This window comes from Esox lucius, chromosome 24 (assembly GCF_011004845.1).
Source record: "Esox lucius isolate fEsoLuc1 chromosome 24, fEsoLuc1.pri, whole genome shotgun sequence".
Classification (NCBI taxonomy): Eukaryota; Metazoa; Chordata; class Actinopteri; order Esociformes; family Esocidae; genus Esox; species Esox lucius.
Window position 1 is genome coordinate 19630908 of NC_047592.1, and position 24660 is coordinate 19655567.

At 39.8% G+C, this 24660-nt stretch overlaps 1 protein-coding gene across 1 annotated transcript; it reads right to left on the reverse strand.

The window, feature by feature from the left end:
- Positions 1–7033: 7033 nt before the first annotated feature.
- On the reverse strand, positions 7034–24048 carry LOC105008204 (asialoglycoprotein receptor 2-like). The gene is given in 9 exon segments (NM_001303816.1): positions 7034–7241; positions 7568–7692; positions 10142–10284; positions 15192–15275; positions 16785–16865; positions 19805–19864; positions 19986–20129; positions 20407–20481; positions 23872–24048. Coding segments are annotated over 9 exon segments (978 nt in total). The 5' UTR covers positions 23960–24048; the 3' UTR covers positions 7034–7063.
- Positions 24049–24660: the final 612 nt, after the last annotated feature.

The following is a 24660-nucleotide window of genomic DNA, read 5'->3' on the forward strand; positions in this document are numbered from 1 at the left end:
AGTAGCAACCTTTCCCATTACATCAGAGTAGCCTATTACTAAGGGTTAAATTCAAGTGTTCAGTCTGGTCTCATCTATGGTAATTTTATCAACAAAAGCATATACAGTTTTGGGATGAACAAACATTAAGTGAACGCTGAATATATTTTCCTCTCATTAGCTTTAATGTTGAAATGTATGATTTTGAAACCAACTGAAGTGAGAGTAGAGACCTAAAGTCATCCCCCATTGTTGATGATAGAACAAAGATAAAGCATACAAGTTGTGATTTAGGGTTTGGCTGACCGCCACTATTTGGAATAAAATTAATCTAACTTTGCGAATTCCCTAAAATTTAGGAGGTTACTCAAGACACTTTGTGTTTTTCATGAGGTAGTTTGGCCATTGCCTGTAAAAATTCTAAAGTTGTATGCTGCAGCTATGCTAATACAATTGCCCTGGTGGTTGCAACAGGTAAACCACTGCACATGGGCTGGAGTTTTTCACTCCTACAATTTAGTTGCACAGTTTATCCCCTGGGGGCCAAACAATTTAGTTAGGCATGTGCCAAGAAACTACAGGATATTATAAATGCATGATAGCCAATTTCACAGACCTTTGTGATGGTACTGTGGTAAAGTCAAATTTGAGAGCTGTTTAGCTATGTTGTAAAATTAGTTAATAGGTTATATGGTTTATAATTCCTTCGCACAAGCAACCGTGTTGCACATTGATGTCCTTGTTTTAGTGAATGTTCGTGTTTTTAACTTGTTCACTTTGTTTTGATGAATATACAGGATGCAACTCCTTATCGAATGGATTATAGATCCATTCCTACTACCAATTCTTTATTTTTCATGTCTGTCCTGAAAAGATGGCCAGTGCAGGTTCAGGTTAACGCTTCCTGTAGCCTTATTTGTCATTGTTCTGCATTCACTCATGGTGTCATTTTCCATTGACTTAATGAAGTGAAGGCAGGGGGGATGTATGATATGATAATTGATTATGATTGGAAAGAGTTGAGCTTAGGGCTCAAGGTAAATCAAATTGGTATTTATAAGGTGTTTTGTGAAAAAATGAGTTTTTCCTGTTTGCATAGTTATAACGGAGCATTGCTATCTGTTATGTTTTATATTTTCCAATTACAGGATGTTTTTAAGTGGTTTATTTGGAAATTGTTTTGTTTGATGTAAGGTCTAAAATTGTAATGGTTGAATAGTATAGATCTAACCATTTCGGATTTGGCTAAGCAAGGTCAAGTCTGAAAATGTTATTCCACTGCTAGCTGCTATCAGGCATTAATATAGCACAAGGAGTCAAACAACAACCAAGCCAGTTCTGGATGGGAAAGGAACTTTGACATAGACTTTTAAGGAATCTTGTCTGAATAGGGTGCACGCTTCACTCTAAAGATGGAATTTCTGAGATCCACAAGTTTTCAGGAAACCTAACTTCTTTCCTTACAATCTAAGATTTTCCTAAATGAACTGATATGGTGATTTCATATGTATGAAGGCTTGTTTCTCGCAAGACAGGTGTCATCTGTACGATGACAATCCCAATATTGGTCTTCAGCGTATTTGTGATGATGCTTAATGATCTACATTATGATGGCTATCGTGTTATGTTTGGACAGTGAATTGTTCCCTATTATAGGTGGTCCCTGTCAAAGGTAGATGTTTTCCCTATTTTAAAGGTAGAATCTTTCACAGGTACAACAGGATATGCATAAGTCTTTTGTATGATATTGTCGCATGGATCATGATACGGACAAGGGGGCTTTTAATTGTTCAATGGACATTGGGGATAAGTTTTAATCATGTTGTCATGTTGGGTCTGGTTTTCTGCTGAACACCGTTAACACTGATAATAACCTGTTGATGTCAATATGTTTCTTGACCTTTGTAATCTGAGTATGACTGTCATACATTGAGTTTTGTGTCGGAGTGTGGGATGTCAATTGTTCTTGTCTACATTCATTTTCATTTGAGGAACAATAAGTCCTGATTGGTCAGATACTCCTTTTGTTGTTTCATCTTAGTCATTTGTAACATAAGTGTATGGGCCTTTTCATTAGGAATTGAATTGTAATTGTGATGTTTTATCAAACATGTAATGTTTTCCTTTAAATGTTTGATAGGGAGGAGTGTGGAATCTGAGCATTAACAATTACAATATAAATGTACATTTCATTGGAAGTGAATGTGCCTAGATAATGAGAACAACAGAAACCTCTCTGTTTAGATTATCTCTCTGTATGTGCTCAAAGGAATGTTTACGATAGCCATTTGGCATGGGGGTTACTGTCATGGAAACCTGATCTTTGCTAGGTAGACACACCCTTCAAGGTATATATATATCAGCTTGTAACCAACATTACAGTGAGAAGAGATTGACTGAGATGAGATTGAGGTTGTGTAAGGAAGACCAGGTCCGTAACCTCATTAACAAGACTTTCTAATGCTGCAATGAATAATATACTTTCTCTCTCCCTTGACAAACGGGTATGCTAATTATTACAACCACTATACGAAACGGCTGATTTCTAACACCCCCCACACTCCAACAGGGGTATCCCTACCAATTTCCCCACAAAACGTCCTCCACTACACCCTCTTGGCTAACCGAAAGGTTCTCCTTACTATTGCTTGTTTGTACAGCATCATATGCAATCTGAATATTCTGTTCCTGTTCTTAACCGTCTCTCCACAATCTTCATTCCACCAGGGTGCTGTTTGTCCCTTGCATCTTCCAGTACCAAAAAGTATCACTTGTCTTGTCTGCCAAATCTAGACTTGTTTTAAGCCACGCCTCTTGTATGCACATCACATCTGGTTTAGTGGGTAAATCATCTACACCAGTGTTTCTTAATCCTGCTTCTGGGGACCCAAAGGAGTGCACATTTTAGTTTTTGCTCAAGCACTCATGCACCTGATTTAAATAAAAGACTTGATGATAGGTTGATTACATCAATCAGGTGTGTGAGTGGTAGGGCAACATTTGAATCAGGTGTGTGAGTGGTAGGGCAACATTTGAATCAGGTGTGTGAGTGGTAGGGCAACATTTGAATCAGGTGTGTGAGTGGTAGGGCAACATTTGAATCAGGTGTGTGAGTGGTAGGGCAACATTTGAATCAGGTGTGTGAGTGGTAGGGCAACATTTGAATCAGGTGTGTGAGTGGTAGGGCAACATTTGAATCAGGTGTGTGAGTGGTAGGGCAACATTTGAATCAGGTGTGTGAGTAGTAGGGCAACATTTGAATCAGGTGTGTGAGTGGTAGGGCAACATTTGAATCAGGTGTGTGAGTGGTAGGGCAACATTTGAATCAGGTGTGTGAGTGGTAGGGCAACATTTGAATCAGGTGTGTGAGTGGTAGGGCAACATTTGAATCAGGTGTGTGAGTGGTAGGGCAACATTTGAATCAGGTGTGTGAGTAGTAGGGCAACATTTGAATCAGGTGTGTGAGTGGTAGGGCAACATTTGAATCAGGTGTGTGAGTGGTAGGGCAACATTGGAATCAGGTGTGTGAGTGGTAGGGCAACATTTGAATCAGGTGTGTGAGTGGTAGGGCAACATTTGAATCAGGTGTGTGAGTGGTAGGGCAACATTTGAATCAGGTGTGTGAGTGGTAGGGCAACATTTGAATCAGGTGTGTGAGTAGTAGGGCAACATTTGAATCAGGTGTGTGAGTGGTAGGGCAACATTTGAATCAGGTGTGTGAGTGCTTGGGCAATAACGTGCAACCCTTTGGGTCCCCAGAAACAGGATTACGAAACACTGATCTACACATTTCTTGAATTTATGCCCATTTGCCATGAGACTCCTGGCATGCCACTGAAGGATTGCAACCGTACTACAGATTAACCCACACATGATTCCTGACTGGACTGATCTTCACTATAACTGAGTTCCTGATTTACACTTTCCCATGACAATCCTGTGGTCCATTGATACCTTCCTGCCATCTTCACGCTCTTCCTCCCTCGCTCTGTTCTCTACGACCCTCCTCCTCCTCCTATCTGTTCCCTTTCTTCCTTGGCACAAACTAGCTTAACTGCTTCTGCATTCAATAGTTGTCACTCAATCCTCACCCGCTGAACTTGTATCTGTCTTCTAATTGCTGTACATCCCCCATAAGACACACTATGAGAACCTCCACAATTACTGCATTTTAAAGGTAGCCCTTCTCCACACTCTCCGTATGCACGTTCTCCCCCACACTTTGCATCTGCTTTTGCCGTTACACGATCGCCGCATGTCAGGAAATATGATCCCCTAACTGGGGAAACCAAATATGACATGCTCTGTCTGAAATATAGAGAAGTTATTCATTAAAAAAGGAAGCTTTTTTAATAAATAACTATGTTCACATCTTCAAGACAATTAAGAAGCACACAATGACTCCCTACTCCAACAAAGCAACATCCGGTACCAGGAAGAGTTTTTGAAGTGTATGAAGAAAAGAAAATGTGGTCCTGATTCCAGGCCTAATGAGAGCCGTTGGTAAAGGGTGATTGTGTAGCTTCCAAGGATGCCGTAGATGTATATTAGAGTCATGTTTGGTTGAGAGCCTTTGGAGATTCATGATGCATGTTAAATGCTATAACCTTATGTCAGGATATTTGTATACTAGTCATGTTATTGTTTGTCATGCTATTGTTCCTCTAGACAAAACTAACGTTAGGTACAGGAACATCAATGATGTTAGCCTAGCTAATGTTCCCTATTATCGGCCACCCCCTATTTGATACAGTAATGTATGGAGGTTAAATACTTAAAAAATTTAATGTATGGCCATTTTTATTGCACAATGTGAACTTACGTGACTTGTGAGACAGACCAGACAACATCACGTAGGCTCTTATCAGTGATCTGACTTTTTTTCCCTTCACCAGTATGCATGACATTTTGCTAAACTTTCTAGTAAACACGTAATTGATACTGTGATCAGGCATTTGTAACACAAATAAAGAGGAAATGAAACATTACTGGACAAAATAGTGAGGGGGCTGATAATAAAGGACGGTGGCTGATAATAGGGGTTTTAGCCACGTCGCTAAACAACTAGCTGAAAATAGTAATATTTCCACTGGAATTTCAGAAATGATAATGACATGCTAGTTTACATTTGTATGTATCTAATAATCACTAAACATTGACAACTTGATCAAATGATTAGTCGGTACAAGATAGTTTTCAGAACTATGCCGACTGTGCTTGTGTATTATTCATTTATTGTGCGTGCTTTGGTGTTATTTTTCTTCATAGGAAAGAGGAAATGAGACAGACTTCCTTGACACGCTGAGGGACATGGACGACGCTAACCAGACCATCCTGCAGCGAGGACAGGAGCAGCAGGACCAGTATATGCAGCTGCCATACTGAGGAAAGAGTCAGGCTGAGGAGAGCCGCATGACGAGCGATAAAGAGGCGAGAGTTGGCATTCCTCGAGTCACAGGCAGAAGAAACTGTGTCATGTATGTTAACCATGTATATTATTGCTTTATCTTCTTGCATTATTTTTATAATTCTCACTACATAGTTGAAGTGTGCTATGCCTCCATTCATATTACAGTCATGAGTCTATAATATTTAATACTACCAATTGCTGCTAGTTTACACTTATGTTACTGCCATATCTAAATGTTTAATATTACTACCCAGATTGCTGCTAGTTTATAGTACTCTGTATTGTGCACCTACATTTTTGCAGATAAATTGTGGAACCACATACGTGTGTCACAAAAGGTGGTGCAGTGCTGTGTTGCGAGAGCAAGGAACCAGGTGCAGGCAGGTGTAGTCAGTGTTGAGTCTTTAATATATAAGAAATAAACAAACACCGAGCACAAAACACACAAAAACAAAGGGCTGACTAAAGCAGCAAAAACGACAATACACAATGAAACAAGTACTTACAAATACCGGCAACACACACGACATCCAAACATGACAAGCACAATGAGCCACAATGTGGGGAGCAGAGGGGAAACATACATACACATACAAACGATTCAAATTGGGACCTGGTGTGAAGGATTGAAAACATGTGACAGTCCGGGATGTGTTCGTGAGAATATGGGAACTTGTGAAAATATGGCACGGTGGCGCTGCTGCTCACCTCACCATGACAACGTGTGTATTGTGGTTGCTTGTGTACATCTGAAAACAGAAGAATTTCCAGACACTGTCTTGCTAACTGCTGATGTATTTATTAAATCACAGAACGAACAAACATGTAAAACCAAATGTACTGTAGAGGGCGAGGGTCTAGACACACATACAGGTCTAATGATGTACTTCAAACCTGTACGTGTGTCAAGCCCATTGGTCTCTACAGTGGATGGCAGTGACCTGTCAGGCTGGTTTAATGATGTACTTCAAACCTGTACGTCTGTCAAGCCCATTGGTCTCTACAGTGGATGGCAGTGACCTGTCAGGCTGGTTTAATGATGTACTTCAAACCTGTACGTGTGTCAAGCCCATTGGTCTCTACAGTGGATGGCAGTGACCTGTCAGGCTGGTTTAATGCAGTGACACCTCATTATTCTCTGTACTCATCAGCATTCAGAGCAACATGCTATAACCATGGATTTGACCTTGTGTATGTTGCAAATCATTTTGTTTTAACAAGCACCTCCATCTGCCCTGCAGTCTGCCAAAAGCGTTCTCAGTGTTTGCAGAAATTGTGTACAGTAACACATTGTAGTAATGCAGGCTCCAAATGAGAAATGCTCCTGTACTGAGTTGGTTGCTGTGTTCCACAGTGCAATGGCGATCCTTTTTTTGAATGGGTGTCATTTTCACTTAGGCGTGTCCTCACTTTTGTTGCCAGTGGTTTACATATTAATGGCTGTGTGTTGAGTTATTTTGAGGGGACAGCAAATTTACACTGTTATACAAGCTGTACACTCACTACTTTACATTGGTGCTAAGTGTGATTTCTTCTTTGTTGTCACATGAAAATATATAATCAAATATTAGCAAAACTGTGAGGGGTATACTCACTTTTGTGAGATACTGTATACTGTCCAAAAAGCACCACCTTGCGCTGGTTAGATGTAAAGGATTTTATTTGTCAGGATTATTATTTAATTGACCGACTCTCACAGATGCTTTTGGATGGTATATTACATCCATAGTCAAACCAACAACTGATTTGATCAGAACAGCGCACACCCATTTGGGCACAGTCTTCACTTGACTCCCAGTTATTTGGTTCTGGATAGGCACTGACATCTGTTCCATTGTTTAGATCCCAGTACCTAGAACAGAGAGGAGATAAACCATTACTCCATACAGTATGTAACCACAGAAGGAAACACGTATAAAACTGTATAAGTAATTATGCTATGCTTGAGCAAGAATGTTTATTATTGTCTAAATGGTTATATGGATATTGGCCTTGAAAGTCATAATTGACTGTCATATACACGTTGTGGGCATGTGGGCAACATTTGCCATCAATGGGGGGCAAATGTTTTTGTCTTGAGCCCCGAAAGGGCTAGAGCTAATTGTGTGTGTGTGTGTATATGTATTTTGTACGGTATTGATTCTGATTCTGATTAACATAATGTAAAAATGTCCTTACTTGGTGTTGTTACTAAGGGTTGTATTGTCCATCCAGACCCAAACTCCCTCCTCCTTCATGTCTGTCATTCCAATCCAGTAGCTGTTTTTAATGTCAGTGTTTCCCACCTTCATTCTAATAAAGTCCTATACAGGAGAGACAGAAGATGCAGAGAAATGCTAGCAGAAATTATTACCAATATTAAATATAGTAAATTAAAGCCACACCTGGCTATTTACTCAAACATAGAATTTTAGAATCAGATCACTTGTTTTTGCAGGTATATTTGTGGTTAACAACTTGTTACAAAAGCTACAAACAGCATACACTGATGAGCCACAACATTATGACCACCTGCCTAATATGCTGTTGGTCCTCTGTGTGCCGCCAAAACAGTACCAATACATTAACAGCAGATCCATTAAGTCCTGTAAGTTGTGAGGTAGATCCGTCGTGGACAGAGGTGTAAAAAGTACAAAGTAAAAGTACTCAACTGGGTTTGGCTGTGTTCACCACTTTTGGGAAGTATCTAATTATCTAAATAACCAGGTAAAGGGAGTTCAAAACTAACTAGTGATCAATTAAATAAAAAGGAAGAGTGTAAATTATCAATTAAGGACACTGATGAGTTATGAACTCTGTTTGCATGGTCATTTAAGCCTTCTTTAGGAACTTCCCAAAACTGGTGAACACAGCCGAGTACTTCTACTTTGTACTTCTTACACCCCTGGTCGTGGATCGGAATTCTCTGTCCAGCACATCCATACACTGTCATCAGGGTATACCATTGCCATTAAGGTCACCTGGTCTTCAACAATGTTTAGGTAGGTGCCATGTGTCAAATTGACGTCCACATGAATGTCCAGACCCAGGGTTACCAGCATTAGTGGGTGTAATGGCGCGTTTCAACTGGAACACCCCCTCGGGTTGGAATTCCAACTTGGAAAGTCAGGAAACCACCCCACTATCCCAGAGTTCGTAATCCAAGATGGCAGCACCTTATAAAACGGACATTATATGTATGCCATTTAACAGACTAGTGTTATAAAAATGACGTTCATAGTTACGTTACAATATTCTGAAAGTACTCGTCCATCCAGCTTACAGGTTAGGCTACCGGTTACAGAATGACCGATTAAAAAGCAGTCAAAATTTTTTTCTACACAATGAAATACAATGGAAAACATTATATACAGTTGTGTTTAAAAGTTTGCATACCCTTTGAGAATTGGTAATATATGGACCATTTGTATAGAAAACATGATTGAGCAGGCAAAACACTCGTCTTTTATTTCTTATGGGATTCACATTCAACAGTAGGTCATATCAGAATGGCACAATTATTAAACACATGGCAACAAAGAAAAAATGTACTGAACCCAGTTCAAAAGTCTGCATACACTTAGTTCTAAATACTGTGTATTGCCCCCTTTAGCATAAATGACAGCATGTAGTCATTTGTACTAGTTGTCTATGAGGCCCCAAATTCTTGCAGGTGGTATAGCTGCCCATTCTTCTTGGCAAAATGCCTCCAGGTTATGCAAATTCTTTGGTCATCATTATAGGCTTCTTTCTGGCAACTCGACCATGCATTAATTTTTGTTCAAGTATCGTTGTATTGTGTTCCTTGGAACAACCACACCACTTTTTCTAGAGCAGCCAGTATTTCTCCTAAGGCAATCTGTGAGTTTTTCTTTGTATCCCAAACAATTCTTCTGGCAGTTTTGGCTGAAATCTTCCTTGGTCTACCTGACCTTGGCTTGGTATCAAGAGATCTCAGAATTTTCCACTTCTTAATAAGTGATTGAACATTACTGACTGGCATTTGCAAGGCTTTGGATATTTTTTTATATCCTTTTCCATCTTTATAAAGTTTCACAACCTTGTTACGTAGGTCTTTTGACAGTTCTTTTCTGCTCCCCATGGCTCAGTATCTAGCCTGCTCAGTGCATCTACGAGTGGTTTTACAAACTCACTCACTATTTATACACAGGCACTAATTGCAATTTAAAATGCCACAGCTGTGGGAAATTAACCTTTAATTGCTATTTTAACATGTGTGTAAACTTTTGATCAGGGCCATTTGGGTGGTTTCTGTTATCATTATGAGCCAAACAACTATGTGATAATACATAGCTTCATATGATCATTATCCTTACAACAAAAGACAGTTTGTTTGCATGATCAGTCATTTTTTCAAAAACAATGCCAAAATGTCTGCCAGGGTATGCAAACTTGTGAACACACCTGTGTATTCTGAAAGGGCGAGCACAACCAAGGCTTCAATGCGGACGTCCATCTTGTTTTCCAACTTTGGACACTGGAACGCCATCAACTTGGGTTAACTCGGGTGTGACCTCATTCCCAGGTCCGAGTTCCAACTTCCGAGGTAAATGGAACGCACCATAAATAGCTGATTACCTGCAATGTGGCTATTCTCATCTGTTTTTTTAATCTAATCTCGCCCTATATATTTGTTCTGCAGAAATTATTTTGTCTGACTGTTCATTACTCCATACCTGATGGTACATCATCTTACTGATCTTTTCTCCATACCTGATGTTATTCATATTGGTACTATTTATTACTCCATACCTGCTCCTGGTGACTCTCTATAATGACCAGGTGTCCTCCATCACGGATGCAGGCATATTGACTCAGTTCCCAGGTCAGTTTGACTTCAGAGAAGTGGTAGCATGATCCATTGTAGAACTCCCAGCCAGAGGCACATCGTCTCGCTAGGAGAGAGAAGACAATCAGAACTTGATTACTTCCAGTACTACAGATGTAGGATCTCAGTTTGAGCCTTTTTGCTACAGCAGAAAAATAATCATTCAGCAACAGAACATTTGAACTAGATGGACTAGGAGCAGGAGGATGTAGGACTAGTAAAGGTAGGAGGATGTAGGAGGAGTAGTAGTAGTCGGTGGTAGGAGGAGTAAAAAGAGGAATCAGAGGAGGCGCAGGAGTACTATGAAGCAGGTAGATTATGAATAGTATTTGTAGAAGTAGGAGGGAGGTAGGGCATGAGTAAGTGTTAAAGAAGGACTAGGATGAGTAGTAAAAGGAGTAGCAGTAGTAAAATGTGTAGTATTAGATTTGATTCAACATTATTGTCATAGAACAGTACAAGTACCATACAATGACATACAGTTAGTATCTAAACAGAAGTACTAATAGAAGAGGGCAGTATTAAGGATAGTATACGTTACAAGTGGAATATATGGATGTACAATAAAGGCAAATACAGTATAAATGGCAATTATAAATGTGCAATGAAGGTAAAAATAGGGCAGAAAATGTACAAGTATTAAATATAATGTATGTAAAAGTAGGGAATGAATAGTTGTGCGATGAGGCAAACGCAAGTACAAATTGATATTCTTACTGTGCAATCGAGCAAGCTGGAGGTGTAAGGTAATATGCCTGATCAGTGTCAATGACGAGTCAGCCTACAGGGAGGAGGTTAAGTGCCTGGCGGCATGGTGCTCTGACAACAACCTGGCCCTCAATGCAAAGAAGACCAAGGAGCTCATTGTGGATTACAGGAAGTCTAAAGGCTGCAGTCACACCCCAGTCCTCATCGATGGCACTGAGGTGGATCTTGTCCAGCTTCAAATTCTTGGGTGCCCACATCCCCATGGACCTCTCCTGGTCCCACAACACCTCAGCCCTTGTCAAAAAAGTGTGGTAGCACCTGTACGTTTTGAGGAGGCTGAAGAAGGCCCGTCTGTCCTCCAAGATCCTTTTGATCTTCTACTGCTGCACAATGGAGAGCATTCTGACTAACTGCGCCACAGTGTGGTTTGGCGGAAGCTCCATGGCCGACTGGAAGGCCCTGTAACGGGTGGTGAAAACATCCCTGGTGCCCACAGCTCCCGGTCATCCTAGACATCGTAGTGAAAGTGGTGTCTGCATAGGGCATTGTTGTGGAAATTCTGAAACCTGATCCATTCTTACTGATTAAAGGCCCGAGTCCCATTGTTTGGATGTGAAGATGAGTGTGTTAGAGAGGGATCTGGTGTTTGTCCTAGGGGGCATTCTTGTTGGTCACAGTAGATTATAGGGAAAATCATCTACCTATCTGTAGGTGTTCCAGATGCTTTAATTCCCCCTTAAGGGTTGAGAAAGGTAACCAGATGGGGGAAGACAACATGTCCCTTGTGTCAAGCCCAGGACATGTGATAGAACAGAGGGCATGTGTTTGATTGACATGAGACCAATGGGGAACAACTTACCACACCCCTTTTTCTATGTAATATATACGGATTGTGCATGTATTGAGTTAGAGACTTTTCGGACGATTATGTTTGTAAGCGTTTGACGCGTCTCTCTTATTTGCAAATAATTAATAAACTGTTTAATTGTGCCTACAGAATTTTGTCTCTGTCTTTCCTTCTGAAAGAGTTCTGATCGATAAAATTACCATCACAGCACACTGCATCATCAGGGACCCTTCACATCCATGCCACAATCTGTTTGCCCTCCTTCCATCAGGCAAGTGGTACAGGTATTTTCGTTCCCGCACCAGCAGGTTCAGGAGATGTTTGTTTCCAGCAACTGTAACCCTGTTGAACTTTGACCCATCACTAAACATATGCACTCGCCCACCGCTTAGTAGTGCCTCTGACTGACCTTGTTGCGCTTCTCTCTTTGTACTACTGGATTGCTTTGCAGAATCTTTCAGATAGATTTGAGATACACATACACACACAAATTGCACCTTCAATTTGCCATCAGTGCACATTTAGAATTGTCAATTGTACTTGCCTTCATTGCACATTCATAAATCGCACCTATAACATACATTGTTCTTAATTCTTTCACTTGTCAATTTTCTGCCACCTTCTGTTTGCTCTTCTGGTTAGATGCTAACTGTATTTCATTGTACTTGTTCTATGACAATTAAGTTGAATCTATCTAATCAATGTTAGCCTAATTGTCTGTTGCTGTGTATCACCTCACGGCATTATACAGAAAAAAGACAAAATAAAAGTAATGTCAAAAATAATTGAATTTGTGTACTTTGTAAAATGTTTTGTTTACCCGTTACCCATTTAAATAAGTGGACAGCCTATTAGTAATATAGTAAAATGCCTGGACTTTAATGCTTAATAAGAACTTTTTGAAAACAAGTGTGAACACTGACTACTACAGGAGAACATGAAGAGAAGCTAACAACTATACACAGACACACACAGTTTAAATCCTATGAATTCTGCCTCTCTCCCCAATTCTGAACCTATGAACAACAGTGAGACTGACTACCACATGATGCCATGAAAAGAAGCTAACGCATACATACTTACACATACAGTTTGCATACCATCTGTCCCTCTTATCTCTTTGCTCTCAGTGAAACAATTCCTACCATAACAGATTGTTAAGCAAAGGTAAAATAAACACAGTTTATTTCCTATATGAACTTTGCTCCTCTCATTTCCTCCCCAGTTTAGACCAACACAATTTGCCCTGACATGTTTTTTACCTCCAGGAACCAGAGCTAAAGGATATCTCACAGGACTAAAGCACCATTTTGCTGTAATGCCACTTTAACCTTCCAGGTCTCAAACATAAATATTAATGAAAACTTAATTGCTATAATCCTCTGGTTTCATATGTAAAGACTATAGCGATTACAAGGGTTTACATCGCTATATATGATATATTGAACCGTAATACATAGTTTGTGCTATAAATATGATATAAAAGTGTTTTTCTGTCAATGTAGTATGAGGATGTTCTTGAGTTTTTGGGGAAAAGTTGGTCATTTTGGTAAAAACTCTGCACTACCGATCTCGTTTGACGTCATTACACAAAAAACAGAATTTTTTTTCTAATTTATTTTATAGGGTTTTATTTCTAGGTAGAAGAGCCAAATTCTTTGGGGGTGCCTATATTTTTGGCCTTCTATTATTTATTTTGTTTATTAGTTTCAACCCAATGCAATGTTATATGACAGTAAAGGCATGGAACTATCAGGGAATACCATTGAAACAAAACTTCATAATGCTTTCAATTAAATTTTATTTATTTGCCTTTCCAACAAATGAGTTTTCTAAATGGTGACCCAGAATTCTGTTTTTGTGTTATTAGCTGATGTGGGGTTAATACCAGGATATGCAATACTCCATGGTATCTGTTACATAAATGAATCTAGGACACAAAATGTCCAAGCAGTGAAATCCAGCTGAAATCCCCTCGGACCATGAATTGTTTAATCTGCTGGATATTTTGAGGTTTATCTGTATGATTCCAGCAGAATTTAGTTCCTGAAGGACTACCTACAGGGTTCAACAAGAATTGTCTCAATTGTCTAAATATAATAAGTGAAAAAGTGAAACATCAATGTGCATTTGAAAGGACTCCATGGTGGGGAGAAAGATAATCCAAAAGTGACACCTGTGTTGTGTGAATATTTCTACATGTGCTAAAAAGGAATTCGCTTTAATTGTCCAACCTACTGCTTCTGAAAACCCTTGGTGTCCATCCCAGTATGACCAAAAAATTACTGTCCTTATTTTTCCTATCTGAACATTGATGCTGTTGAATGAGATTGAGGGCGATTACCAAAATCACCTTCACTCTCATCAAGCGATTTTGTTATCAGAATATGGGAGAATCTATGGCACCGATCACTCTGGGTACAGGAGTAAACTGTATTTAATATACAACAGTAAATATCATACTGGCTGCTGAAAATTATACTGGCATACTGGCATTTAGAAAATTAATCGATGTTGGCCCTAATAATTACAAGTTAAGTTCTCGTCGGTAAAACATATTTGTGTGTGGGTGTTCACATTAGCACATGCAAGGATTTCTTTTTTACATGGCAGATAATGTGAGAAGACAAGATAAAGTAAAAAACAATGCCCTGGTTCAGATTTATTCCTTCCACTGGATTCCCCTTTTAGCAATAAAAACAACCAGACAAATATTGTATATTTAAATATAAACAGTTACTGTAATCTATTACGTAACCAACAACAATATTGTAATTGGATTACAGACACTTGAAAAAAGATATGAGTACTATTGGATTACTTAAATTGAAAAATAATACATGGGTGAAATAATTATGACATATGGTATGTTTGATTTTATTATTGAATGTTACAAAAGCATTGTTATTTGAACCAAAATATGAACTGCGCGCCTCAGTTGTGCGTGTTATCATGATGCGCGCAAAGGTGGACGACCATAACTAGTTTAGTGACAGAGGAAGCGCTAGTTTACATTTCTCCAGTTTTGGTTGTTTGGATGGCTGGTAAAAACAGAGTATATCTTTGATAATATTAGCTCATATAAAATGTTATTTAGTTATCTACTCAAGGCATAATTCTCAGAACAATGATAAGGCTGTTTCTGCAAGCTTTTTACATGGCAAATAATGTGAGAAGACAAGATAATCTAAAAAACAATGTCCTGGTTCAGATTTATTCCTTCCACTGGATTCTGCTCTTACCAATAATAGCAACCAGACAAATATTGTATATTTAAAATACTTGTTATAGGTAATACACTGTTATAGGTAAAAGTATCTGGGTGACAATTGGGTGTCAATGTACATTTGAGCTCCTGTAACTCGTTCCTGAGCTTCTGCTCAATGAATAAAACATTTCAAAAAAAGAGTGGTACTGACCTTGGGCACTTTTCAGAAGATTGTTGAGTGCAGTAATGTTCCTTGTGTTGTTTTCCAGTTCTGAAGATAACCACTTTTTTTCATCTACAAACAGGCAACAAGTTAGAAGACTGTGTACACTTCTATTGAATTCAGGCTATAATGTGTGGCAACCAGAGTTGGGCAGTAACGGATTACAAAAAAAACTGTTAATGTAAATTTTTACGTTACCAACAAAAATATTGTAATTGGATTACAGATACTTTTGAAAACAATTATGATTACTTAAATTGAAAAAGTATAAAAATATAATAATAATTATGACATGTTGTATGTTTGATTTTATTATTTAATGTTATAAAAGCATCGTTATTTGAACCAAAATATGATAATAGACCAACTATTAATTAGATAGCTGTAACATGGCGCTGCCTTCAATATAAAACATTATGTGGAATTTACCACGACATTCTGACATTTGAAAAAGAGTGCAGGTTTATAATCACAGTTTATTTGCGTTTTGAAAATCCATCACTGGTGGACATAATAATCGCAGGTTACGTTCGCGCAGGTAAATCTTATTTCTATGTGGGTGTTCACGATTGCAAATGTGAATTCGCGTGCAGGGGGTTACCGCAAAATTTTGACAATGTTGGTTGTGGAGCAAATCATCAGAATACTGTAGATTTAGTTTATCTTAATGTTTATACACAACAATGTCAATTGTTGCAGAGGCATAATGCTGCTTTGTTTCCCCAGTGTCCAGCCAACTAGCCATAATTTAGTCAACCATGAATTCCATATTTTAGATGAGAATTCTTCAGGAGAATGTGAGACCATATGTCAAATAGCTGAAGCTGAACCAAACATTTATTTTGCAACAGAAAAAGGAGGGTTATGGAACGATGATGTCAAAGCCGAGATCTCAAATCCTATTGAAATGCTATGGGGGGTCAATTAATGCAAGAAAGCACTCAAATATAACACAGTTGAAGAAGTACTGTAAAAAAGAGTGGGCAACAATTCCTACCGAAGCGGGTAACAACAGCAATAGAAGATAGGGGTGACATTTTATCCACCCTATGAAATTGCATTTCTCTTGAATTTTGTTAACTATATCATTGCAAAGTATAGCATTTCAGTGTGTTCTCTTTCTTTATCTGTCAGTAGTGAAGGTTACATTATCCATATATCGAAATACAGGCAGAGACAGATTCAAAGTAAAACATGAATACATTTGTGGAGGAACATATCAAAATTCAGATGCTTCCATGCAGGTCTACTGCTTAATTGAACTGATGTTATATCATGCTCTGTGGCCTGTATAAAAACACTGAGCAGGCACAGTTGACCTCGATTTTTGATCAAGGTGGCAAGAGGAAAGGTTCTAGATGACTTTGAGAGAGGATTCATTTTTGAGTATTTTCCAGAATGAGGGAGTAACTTTTGGTTCCAGTAGAGTTACAAGGACTCGTAGAATCTATGCCAAAGCGCTTTGAAGCTGCTCTGGCAGCTCATGGCCCAACATATTACTGAGACACATAATGCTGGTTTTTCTTTTAATTTGCCATGTAAAACAGGATTATTTTACAGGGACTGTAAAGTAGAACTGACCTTGGGCTTTTGCCAGGAGATCATTGACTGCAGAAAGGTTCCTCTCAATGTGATGGAGCTCAGATGACTGTTCTTTCTGGACTACAAACAGAGATAATTTACATTGGGTTAGAAGTGTTTAGTTGTTCTGAATCCATAAAGGGCATTTGGCAAAAAAAAACGATGGATCTAGAAAATGACTGTCTTCTTCTATGGAGTTAAAAAGCATGAAAAGTAGTTAAATAGATTTTGTGAAAATTCAGGCATGAATTGGCATGAAAAAGCATGAAGTTCGATGTTCAAAGGCATTAAAAATGATGTAAACTTGATGGAATAAAAACATTGTTTGATTATATAAACATCTAAATCTAATTTTGATCGGAAGTATAGCGTAATGGTTGACAGGCAGAACCTTTTAATTGGCTGTTTTTTACGGCTGGTGCACGAAGTCACGACACCGGACGCTAGTAATGCAACGTGCGGTGAGTGTGAGTCTACTGTCTATGGTGTGAGTGAGTGTGAGTCTACTGTCTATGGTGTGAGTGAGTGTGAGTCTACTGTCTATGGTGTGAGTGAGTGTGAGTCTACTGTCTATGGTGTGAGTGAGTGTGAGTCTACTGTCTATGGTGTGAGTGAGTGTGAGTCTACTGTCTATGGTGTGAGTGAGTGTGAGTCTACTGTCTATGGTGTGAGTGAGTGTGAGTCTACTGTCTATGGTGTGAGTGAGTGTGAGTCTACTGTCTATGGTGTGAGTGTATGCTGTGGCGAGAGAACAGAGGAAATATTAAATGACGGAAAAATGGGAAAATGCAAGTTTCAGCAGAAGTGGTTGGAGGATGAACTATTCCGAACCTGGTTAAAGCCCATCAACGGTAAACCCGGAGAGGCATTTTGCAGCATGTGCAAAAAAAACTTCAAACTTTGCACAATGCGGTGAAATCACACATGCAGTCCGAGAGTCACAAGTCGGCGCTTAAAGGCAGGCAGCAGTTAACTGTTTCGATTTTTTTTTTGCCGTGACCAGCAACGCAACTTCTGCTGTCACCACCACACCTGCAGCTGCCGCTGCTACCACCACTCCTGCCGTAGGCCCCAGCGGAGCCGCTGCAGTGACTGCCACCAGCAGAGCCGGGACAGCGGGGAAGACCAGCGACCTGCGAGCGGGATTTGGCTCGAATGCGACTTTGGAAGCAGAGGTGTTCTGGTGTCTGAACACTGCAGTGAAGCACCACTCATAAGCATCCAACAAAGGTGTCTGTGAGTTATTTCAGAAAACGTTTCCTGACTCTGACATAGCCAAATCTTTCACCTGTGGAAAGGACAAAACCAGCTACATTCTAAAATGGAGGGAGCGAGAAGTTGCAATGTGAGGACGAGCTGTGGGTGGATTTTCCTCACCTGGATCCTCAGTGTGGGTGTGGGTGGGTGTGTGTGGTTGGGAGGACAGAGGGTATCCCCCCTTAGAAACCAAAGTCTGGCTATACCAGCTTTCAGTTCAGATGGCGGTGCTTACTTGAAGTTAGTCTAACTTTTGGGACTGGTTGACATGATTTTGGCGAATTTGCTTAATAGGTCCATTACTTTTCATTATGTTGTTTTGAGATCCGCGGGGCAGAGACGCGAGCTGCTCAGTGAACAGTGTTTTAAATATTGGTATTTCTGTTGTGTTCTTATTTTGTGAAGCACTTTGTGTTGCGTTTAATGACTGTAAACCGTCTTGTGAGCCATCTGACAGTTACATTTGGATTTTCAAATATAAAAAATTGGCATTGTCAAATTCTTACAATTTGTGTGTGAAGGTATCTGCAGTTGGACATGGGCATGAAATTAGTTGAAAGTGGCATGAAAAAGGGCATGAAAAAGCATGAAATGAGATTTGCTGATACCTGCAGAAACCCTGTATAAATACAGTAGTTTCCTATTTATAAGCTATACAGAGCATGCATACAATGAACTCACACATTGTTTATTACACTTACTGTACACCAACTATGTGGATAGAACATTTTTTCTTAAGAAAAAGTCCAGTTTTCCTTAAGATATGCCAATACAAAGTAAAACATGTCATGAGGGTTTTATTTAATGGTGCCTTTGTATTGAACACCTCCACACCTCTCGCTTAATCTTCTGATAGATTTGTCCCTCTCACCACTACAATTTCTACACATTGCTTGTTGAATGAATTTGAAGGTCCCCATCAAATTTCATGGAGATAATTCAATTTTGAATAGCAGCAAAACATCCTGTATTCAGATGTGCAAAGCTCGTAGAGACTTATCCGATTAGACTCATGGCTGTAATTGTCGCCAAAGGTGCCTCTAACAATTATTTATTTTCTGTTATACAGCTACTGAAAAAATGTTCACCTTTTTCTTTCCTTTTCATAAAAGTTGAAAAGGAAGGTTTTGAGTGAGGGGCAGAAGGGGTCGAATTGAGAGACCACTCTAAATTGGACACTTCTGTTCCTCACTCAAAACTTTATTTTTCAGGTTTTTTGGAAAGGAAAGCAAAAGGTGCAGTGGTCTCTAAATTATTTCAGGAACTTTATATTTAGAAGTCTTTTAGAACAATTTAGATTTTTTTTAACTTTCACATTATGAACTGTTTTGTGAAATCAAATCAATTACCCAAACACATGCTAAAGCAACCAAAATTACCAGAAAGAAAAAGAAACAGATGATGGCTGTAGTACATGCCTTGCTCAGCGCTATCCCCAAAGTCTAGTGATGTCTATTCATCACAGACTTCTGCTGTCAATCATCAAATGCAAATAATTTCTAAGCAAGTACTAAATACTTATGTATAAAAAGGTCTGTAATTCTTACACAGATCATGGAAAATGGAGGCAAATGCCCTTACATACTTTTATTTTAAAAGGGTAATGTGTAAAAATGTTACTGTACTACAAACATAAAAATAAGGAAACATGTCTGGTTGACATCTGCAGCAAATGTTTTAAGTTAATGTTTTTTCTCACTGACCAATATCAAGAAAGTCTTTAAAAATGTATGAAGGGTGCAATGGTTCTCGTAAATTCTCACTTCTTAGATATTCCTTAATCCGGACCTGCTCAGCTTTCAGATGAATCTTGTTTAAAGCATCTGCAGCAAAGATGAGGAAAGAGATTGTAATGCTTTTATAGTTCACACCATCAAACCATCAAAGGCTATCTTAGATTATTTTGTTTAAACTGTTCTTTCTTGTTCCAATTTCTCTACTCACAGAGAAGTCCCAGAGTGATGGTCAGGACCAACAATATAACACATAAACACACCAGGGTCACCAAAACAACTCTCCGAAACCTTCCTTCTGGAATAAAAATCTTTGACTCCACTGGTGGAGCGGGGATATCAGGGCAAGTGCTTTCTGGATAAAGAAAAGGGAAAAGAGTTAAATATGTGGGTTACAATGAGTTCAAAAAAACAAAACCCTTCTCTTGTGTTCTAGGTCAAACTATTGTACCTAGCCAAAAGGTGTATACTTATGACATAAGTGTTCAACCAGTAAATAAAAAGCCTTCTCCTGGGAACCAAAATATGGATCCCCCAAATGGTGAGAGGCGAAAAACCCTTTCAGTGCAACTTTAATCCATCATCAGCATACTCACACACACTTTGTATATGTAAAAAAACACACTCCTCACCTGTCTGAACATTGCCCTGTTTTCCAGCTCCTATTGTGATCTCAGAGTATGTTACATTCTCCTCGAGTTCCAGTGCTGCAATGATTACAATAAGATAAATATGTGGACTTTCTTATGTCAAGTCAAAGTATTTTGTTTATCAAATGCACCGCATAACATAGCGTCATTCTGAACAATGAAGTGCCTATAAATCAGAGTCAGAATCAGAGTCAGAATCAGAGTCAGAATCAGAGTCAGAATCAGAGATGTATTACCTAGTAAGTTCTGGTTCGTTGGTGCCACAATTTTGTACAAAAGAAATAAAAACAAATAAGAATTTTTAAGAATGTTGGACTGAGCATAAAAACAGTAGACTGACCATTATTAAATTGCTAAAACTAAACAAACAAATATGTAAGGTGCAATAATTGTGTAGTGTTTAGGATTGTGTGTGTACGTGGGGAGGGGTCATAGATTTGTCCAGTTGAGGGTTGTGTGTGTACGTGGGGAGTGGGCTATAGTCAGTTAGGCTCCGTGGGCATGTTCATGAGGCCTGATAGACCTCAACCTTCTTCCAGAGTGGAGAGTTCTGAATAGTCAATTTCCAGGGTGAGTGGGATCAGCCCCAATCTTTGGCCTCCGCGTCTTGGAGGTGTGTAGGTCTTGTAGAGACATCAGATTGCAGTCAGTCACCCTCTGCAGAGCGGATGATGCACTGCAGCTTGCCTTGTCCTTGGCAGTGGCTGCAGCGTACCAGACGTGATGGAGGAGGTCAGGATGGACTCTATGACGGCAGTGTAGAAATGCACCATCATAGTCTTTGGCAGATTGAACTTTCTCAGCTGTCGCAGGATGTACATCCTCTGCTGAGCTTTCTCTGTAATCAAGGTGATGTTCAGCTCCCACCTGAGGTTCTGGATGATGGTGGTGCCCAGAAAGGGAATTGACTCCACAGAGATGACTTGGGAGTCACCCAGGGCAATAGAGGGAGGGCAGCTGGGTTTCTCCTGAAGTCCGTTATCATCTCCCCTGTCTTTAGGGCATTGAGCTCCATGTTGTTCTGACTGCACCAGGACACCAGATGGTCAATCTCCCACCTGTAGATGGACTTGTCTCCATCAGAAATAAATCAGCCTGGACAAGACACTGCCTTGAGGGGAGCCAATCTTAACCCCACATGAGGCTGGGGTCAGACAGGTGCTTCCCCAGCCTCATGTGCTGCCTCCTGTCTGTTGGGATAGCTTGTCTTTGAGCAAAGCAGGAATTATTATCCATTATCAGGATTCTTGGGGAGTCCAGGGGAGCCCCGGTGGTGGGGATGATTTGGATGGGTGAATGTGAATGGGCCCCAATGGTGGGGGGTTGGTGTTGATGGCTGGACACACAGGGAGAAGATATGTTGTCAGGGCTGCCCTGTCTTTCAACTCTGCAGAAGAACTCATTCAGGTCATTGGCAAGTTGCAGGTCATTAATGGAGTGGGGGGATTTAGGCTAGTTGGTAATATGTTGGAGGCCTCTCCAAACAGAAGCAGAGTTGTTGGTTGAGAATTGTTGTTTTATTTTCTCTCCATACAGGCTCTTGGGCTAATGTACATTGAATGTACATACAATGTGACCAGAGCATAGGAAGTGTTCATGTGATCAATAAATCAATGTTACTGATTGAGAAGGCTTATGGCCTGGGGGAAAAGACAGAGTCTGGAAGTGCGTGTCCTGATGCTCCGGTAATGTCTACCAGAAGGCAGCAGTGTGAACAGACCATAATCTGGGTGGCTGGTGTCTTTTATGATGTTCTGTGCCCCCCCCCCCCCCCATGATAATCACTGAGAGATTGGTTGCTGTCATCCTCAAATGTATGTATGACGTTGGAACTGTGTGTAGCCACACAGTAATGCATGAACAGGGTGTAAAGGAGGGAACTGAGTATGCAACCCTCAGGGGCTCAGATGCTCAGGCTCAGTGCAGAGGAGGTGAGGTTGCCCATTCTCACCACTTGGAGTCTGCTTCTCAGGAAGTCCAAGATCCAGTTGCAAAGGGAGGTGTTAAGTCCCAGGGTCCTGAGCTTAGGAACAAGCTTGGCGGGCACAATGGTGCTGAAAGCTGAGCTGTAGTCCACAAACAGCATCCTCAAATATGTCTTACCTTTTTCCAGGTGGGAGAGGGTAGTGCGAGCCGTCAAGGTGATGGCATCATCCGTAGAACTGTTTGGGCAGTATGTAAATTGAAGGGGGTCCAAGGTGTCAGAAAAGGTGGAGCAAATGTGGTTTCTGACTAGCCCCTCAAAGCACTTCATGATGATGGAGGTCAGTGTTACAGGACAGTAGTCATTCAGGCAGGTGATGGAAGGTTTCTTTGGTATGGGGACAATGGTGGTCTGCTTGAAGAAGGTAGGAACTGCAGACTAATTCAGGGCGCGGTTCAATATGGAGGTGAAGACCTCCATTACCTGGTTGGTACACCCCCTGAAGACACAGCCTGGAATATCACCTGGCCCTAGTTACTTCTAAGGGTTCACTCTTTTAAATCCCTCCTCACGTCAGCCATGGTTAGGGACAGAGTGTAGTCGTGCTGGTCTTCAGCAATGTCTTACCCATTAACCTGCATTCAAAATATCACTGGTCAACATTGCTGCCAGTACTTCCTTCAAAAATAGGAGTTTGCATGAAATGAACAGTGGGTAAACTTCATTAACACTATTTGATGCATAGTAATGTTGGCAATATATTTGCCGAAGTACCAACTGCTTTCCTCTTTCACCCCCTGGGCAAATCTTTTTCCCCTGATGATAATGCATCAAATTAAGATTAAATGAAAGAACACAAAAAAGGTGATTTGTTGGAAATTTGCATATTTGTAACAAGCATGGTAACGAGCGTGCATTGTTACACAGGTGTAATTACATACCTTAATAACAACCAGTTACACCATATTATTACGCTGTAACACTGGGTTGTTACCCTAAGTCAGAACACTTGTTACAGTATATTTTACATGTGTAAGTACACTGTAATAAGGACACCTTAAAATGAAGTGTTACCAAAACATCAAACAGACCAACATTTTCATGTATGATTTGTAATAAAGGAAAATTATAGAGTTGGTCAGGATTCTGAATATTTCTGCAAGAGTAACAGGGAGAGGTACAGAGGTACTTTGTATCCAAACGAGGGCTGACTGAGATGTTACTTGTGTGGTGGCCCGGAGCTGATGCAGGAGCGGGTGCCTCTGCGCCACACTGTATGTTTCTCTTTTCACTGCTTTTCCTAGTTTCAATGTTTTTAGGATCTCTTGAGGAACATAGTGAAACGTGTGTAAAGAGTGCTTTGAGAACAGTGAATGAAAACAGTGGTTGTGGTGTAGAATGTGATTTTCTTAAAGTTTTTTTTTTTTCTGCTTAATTCTACTTTTCTAAAACCTAGATAAGTACTGCTGTGCCATTAATCGGTTGTTTACACACTGTGAAATACAGTAAAGGACAAGACTTACCTTTACCAAAAACACATCCTTTTGCCCCAGCAGCTTGCTTCTGATTCTGGATGAATGTCACATTCGAGTAAATAACTTCCCCAGACATCACCACTTCAAGTCCTCTATTAGAGTAAAGACCATGTATTAAGATAGGCCAGAAACATCACACATGCTCTTAGTACACAGTTATAGTTCACACAGGATGTTATGCAAACAACATACATATGTACACATCCCATGAGAATGCTTAGTGACGTTGGTGGTGAAGTGCTAACCAGAGGACATATTCAGTTCCTTTTTTTCCCCTGGTCTTTATTTGAATAATGTCATGGGTTTATCAAAAAACAACACATGAACACACATCTACAAAAGATGAATTTCTTTTTTCAAACAAAGTATTCAGATCTCTTTACTGAGTACTTTGTTGAAGCACCTTTGGTGGCGATTACAGCTCGGCCTGGTTCTTCCAGTCTAGAGGACCCCCTCATAGTTTATTTGTGTTATTTCTATACTTTTATCCTTTTAGAGAAAAGCACAACCAAATTCTACTGGAAAAACTAGGTCTGATTATTTATTTTTTATGTGTCTATATGTGTTATTATTACTATTATTGTGAGTGTAGGATGAGAAGGAGATCTTTTAATTATTTTTACCATGTTCCAATGCATACCGCAGACACTGCGTAGAAATGCAGCCCTTTCAACACAAACTACATTCAACAGGCAGAGTCTGGGCACTGATTGACAGCCAACTGCTAGGTAATTGACATTAAACCGAAGCTCTGAAGCACTGTTCAGTTTTCCGAGC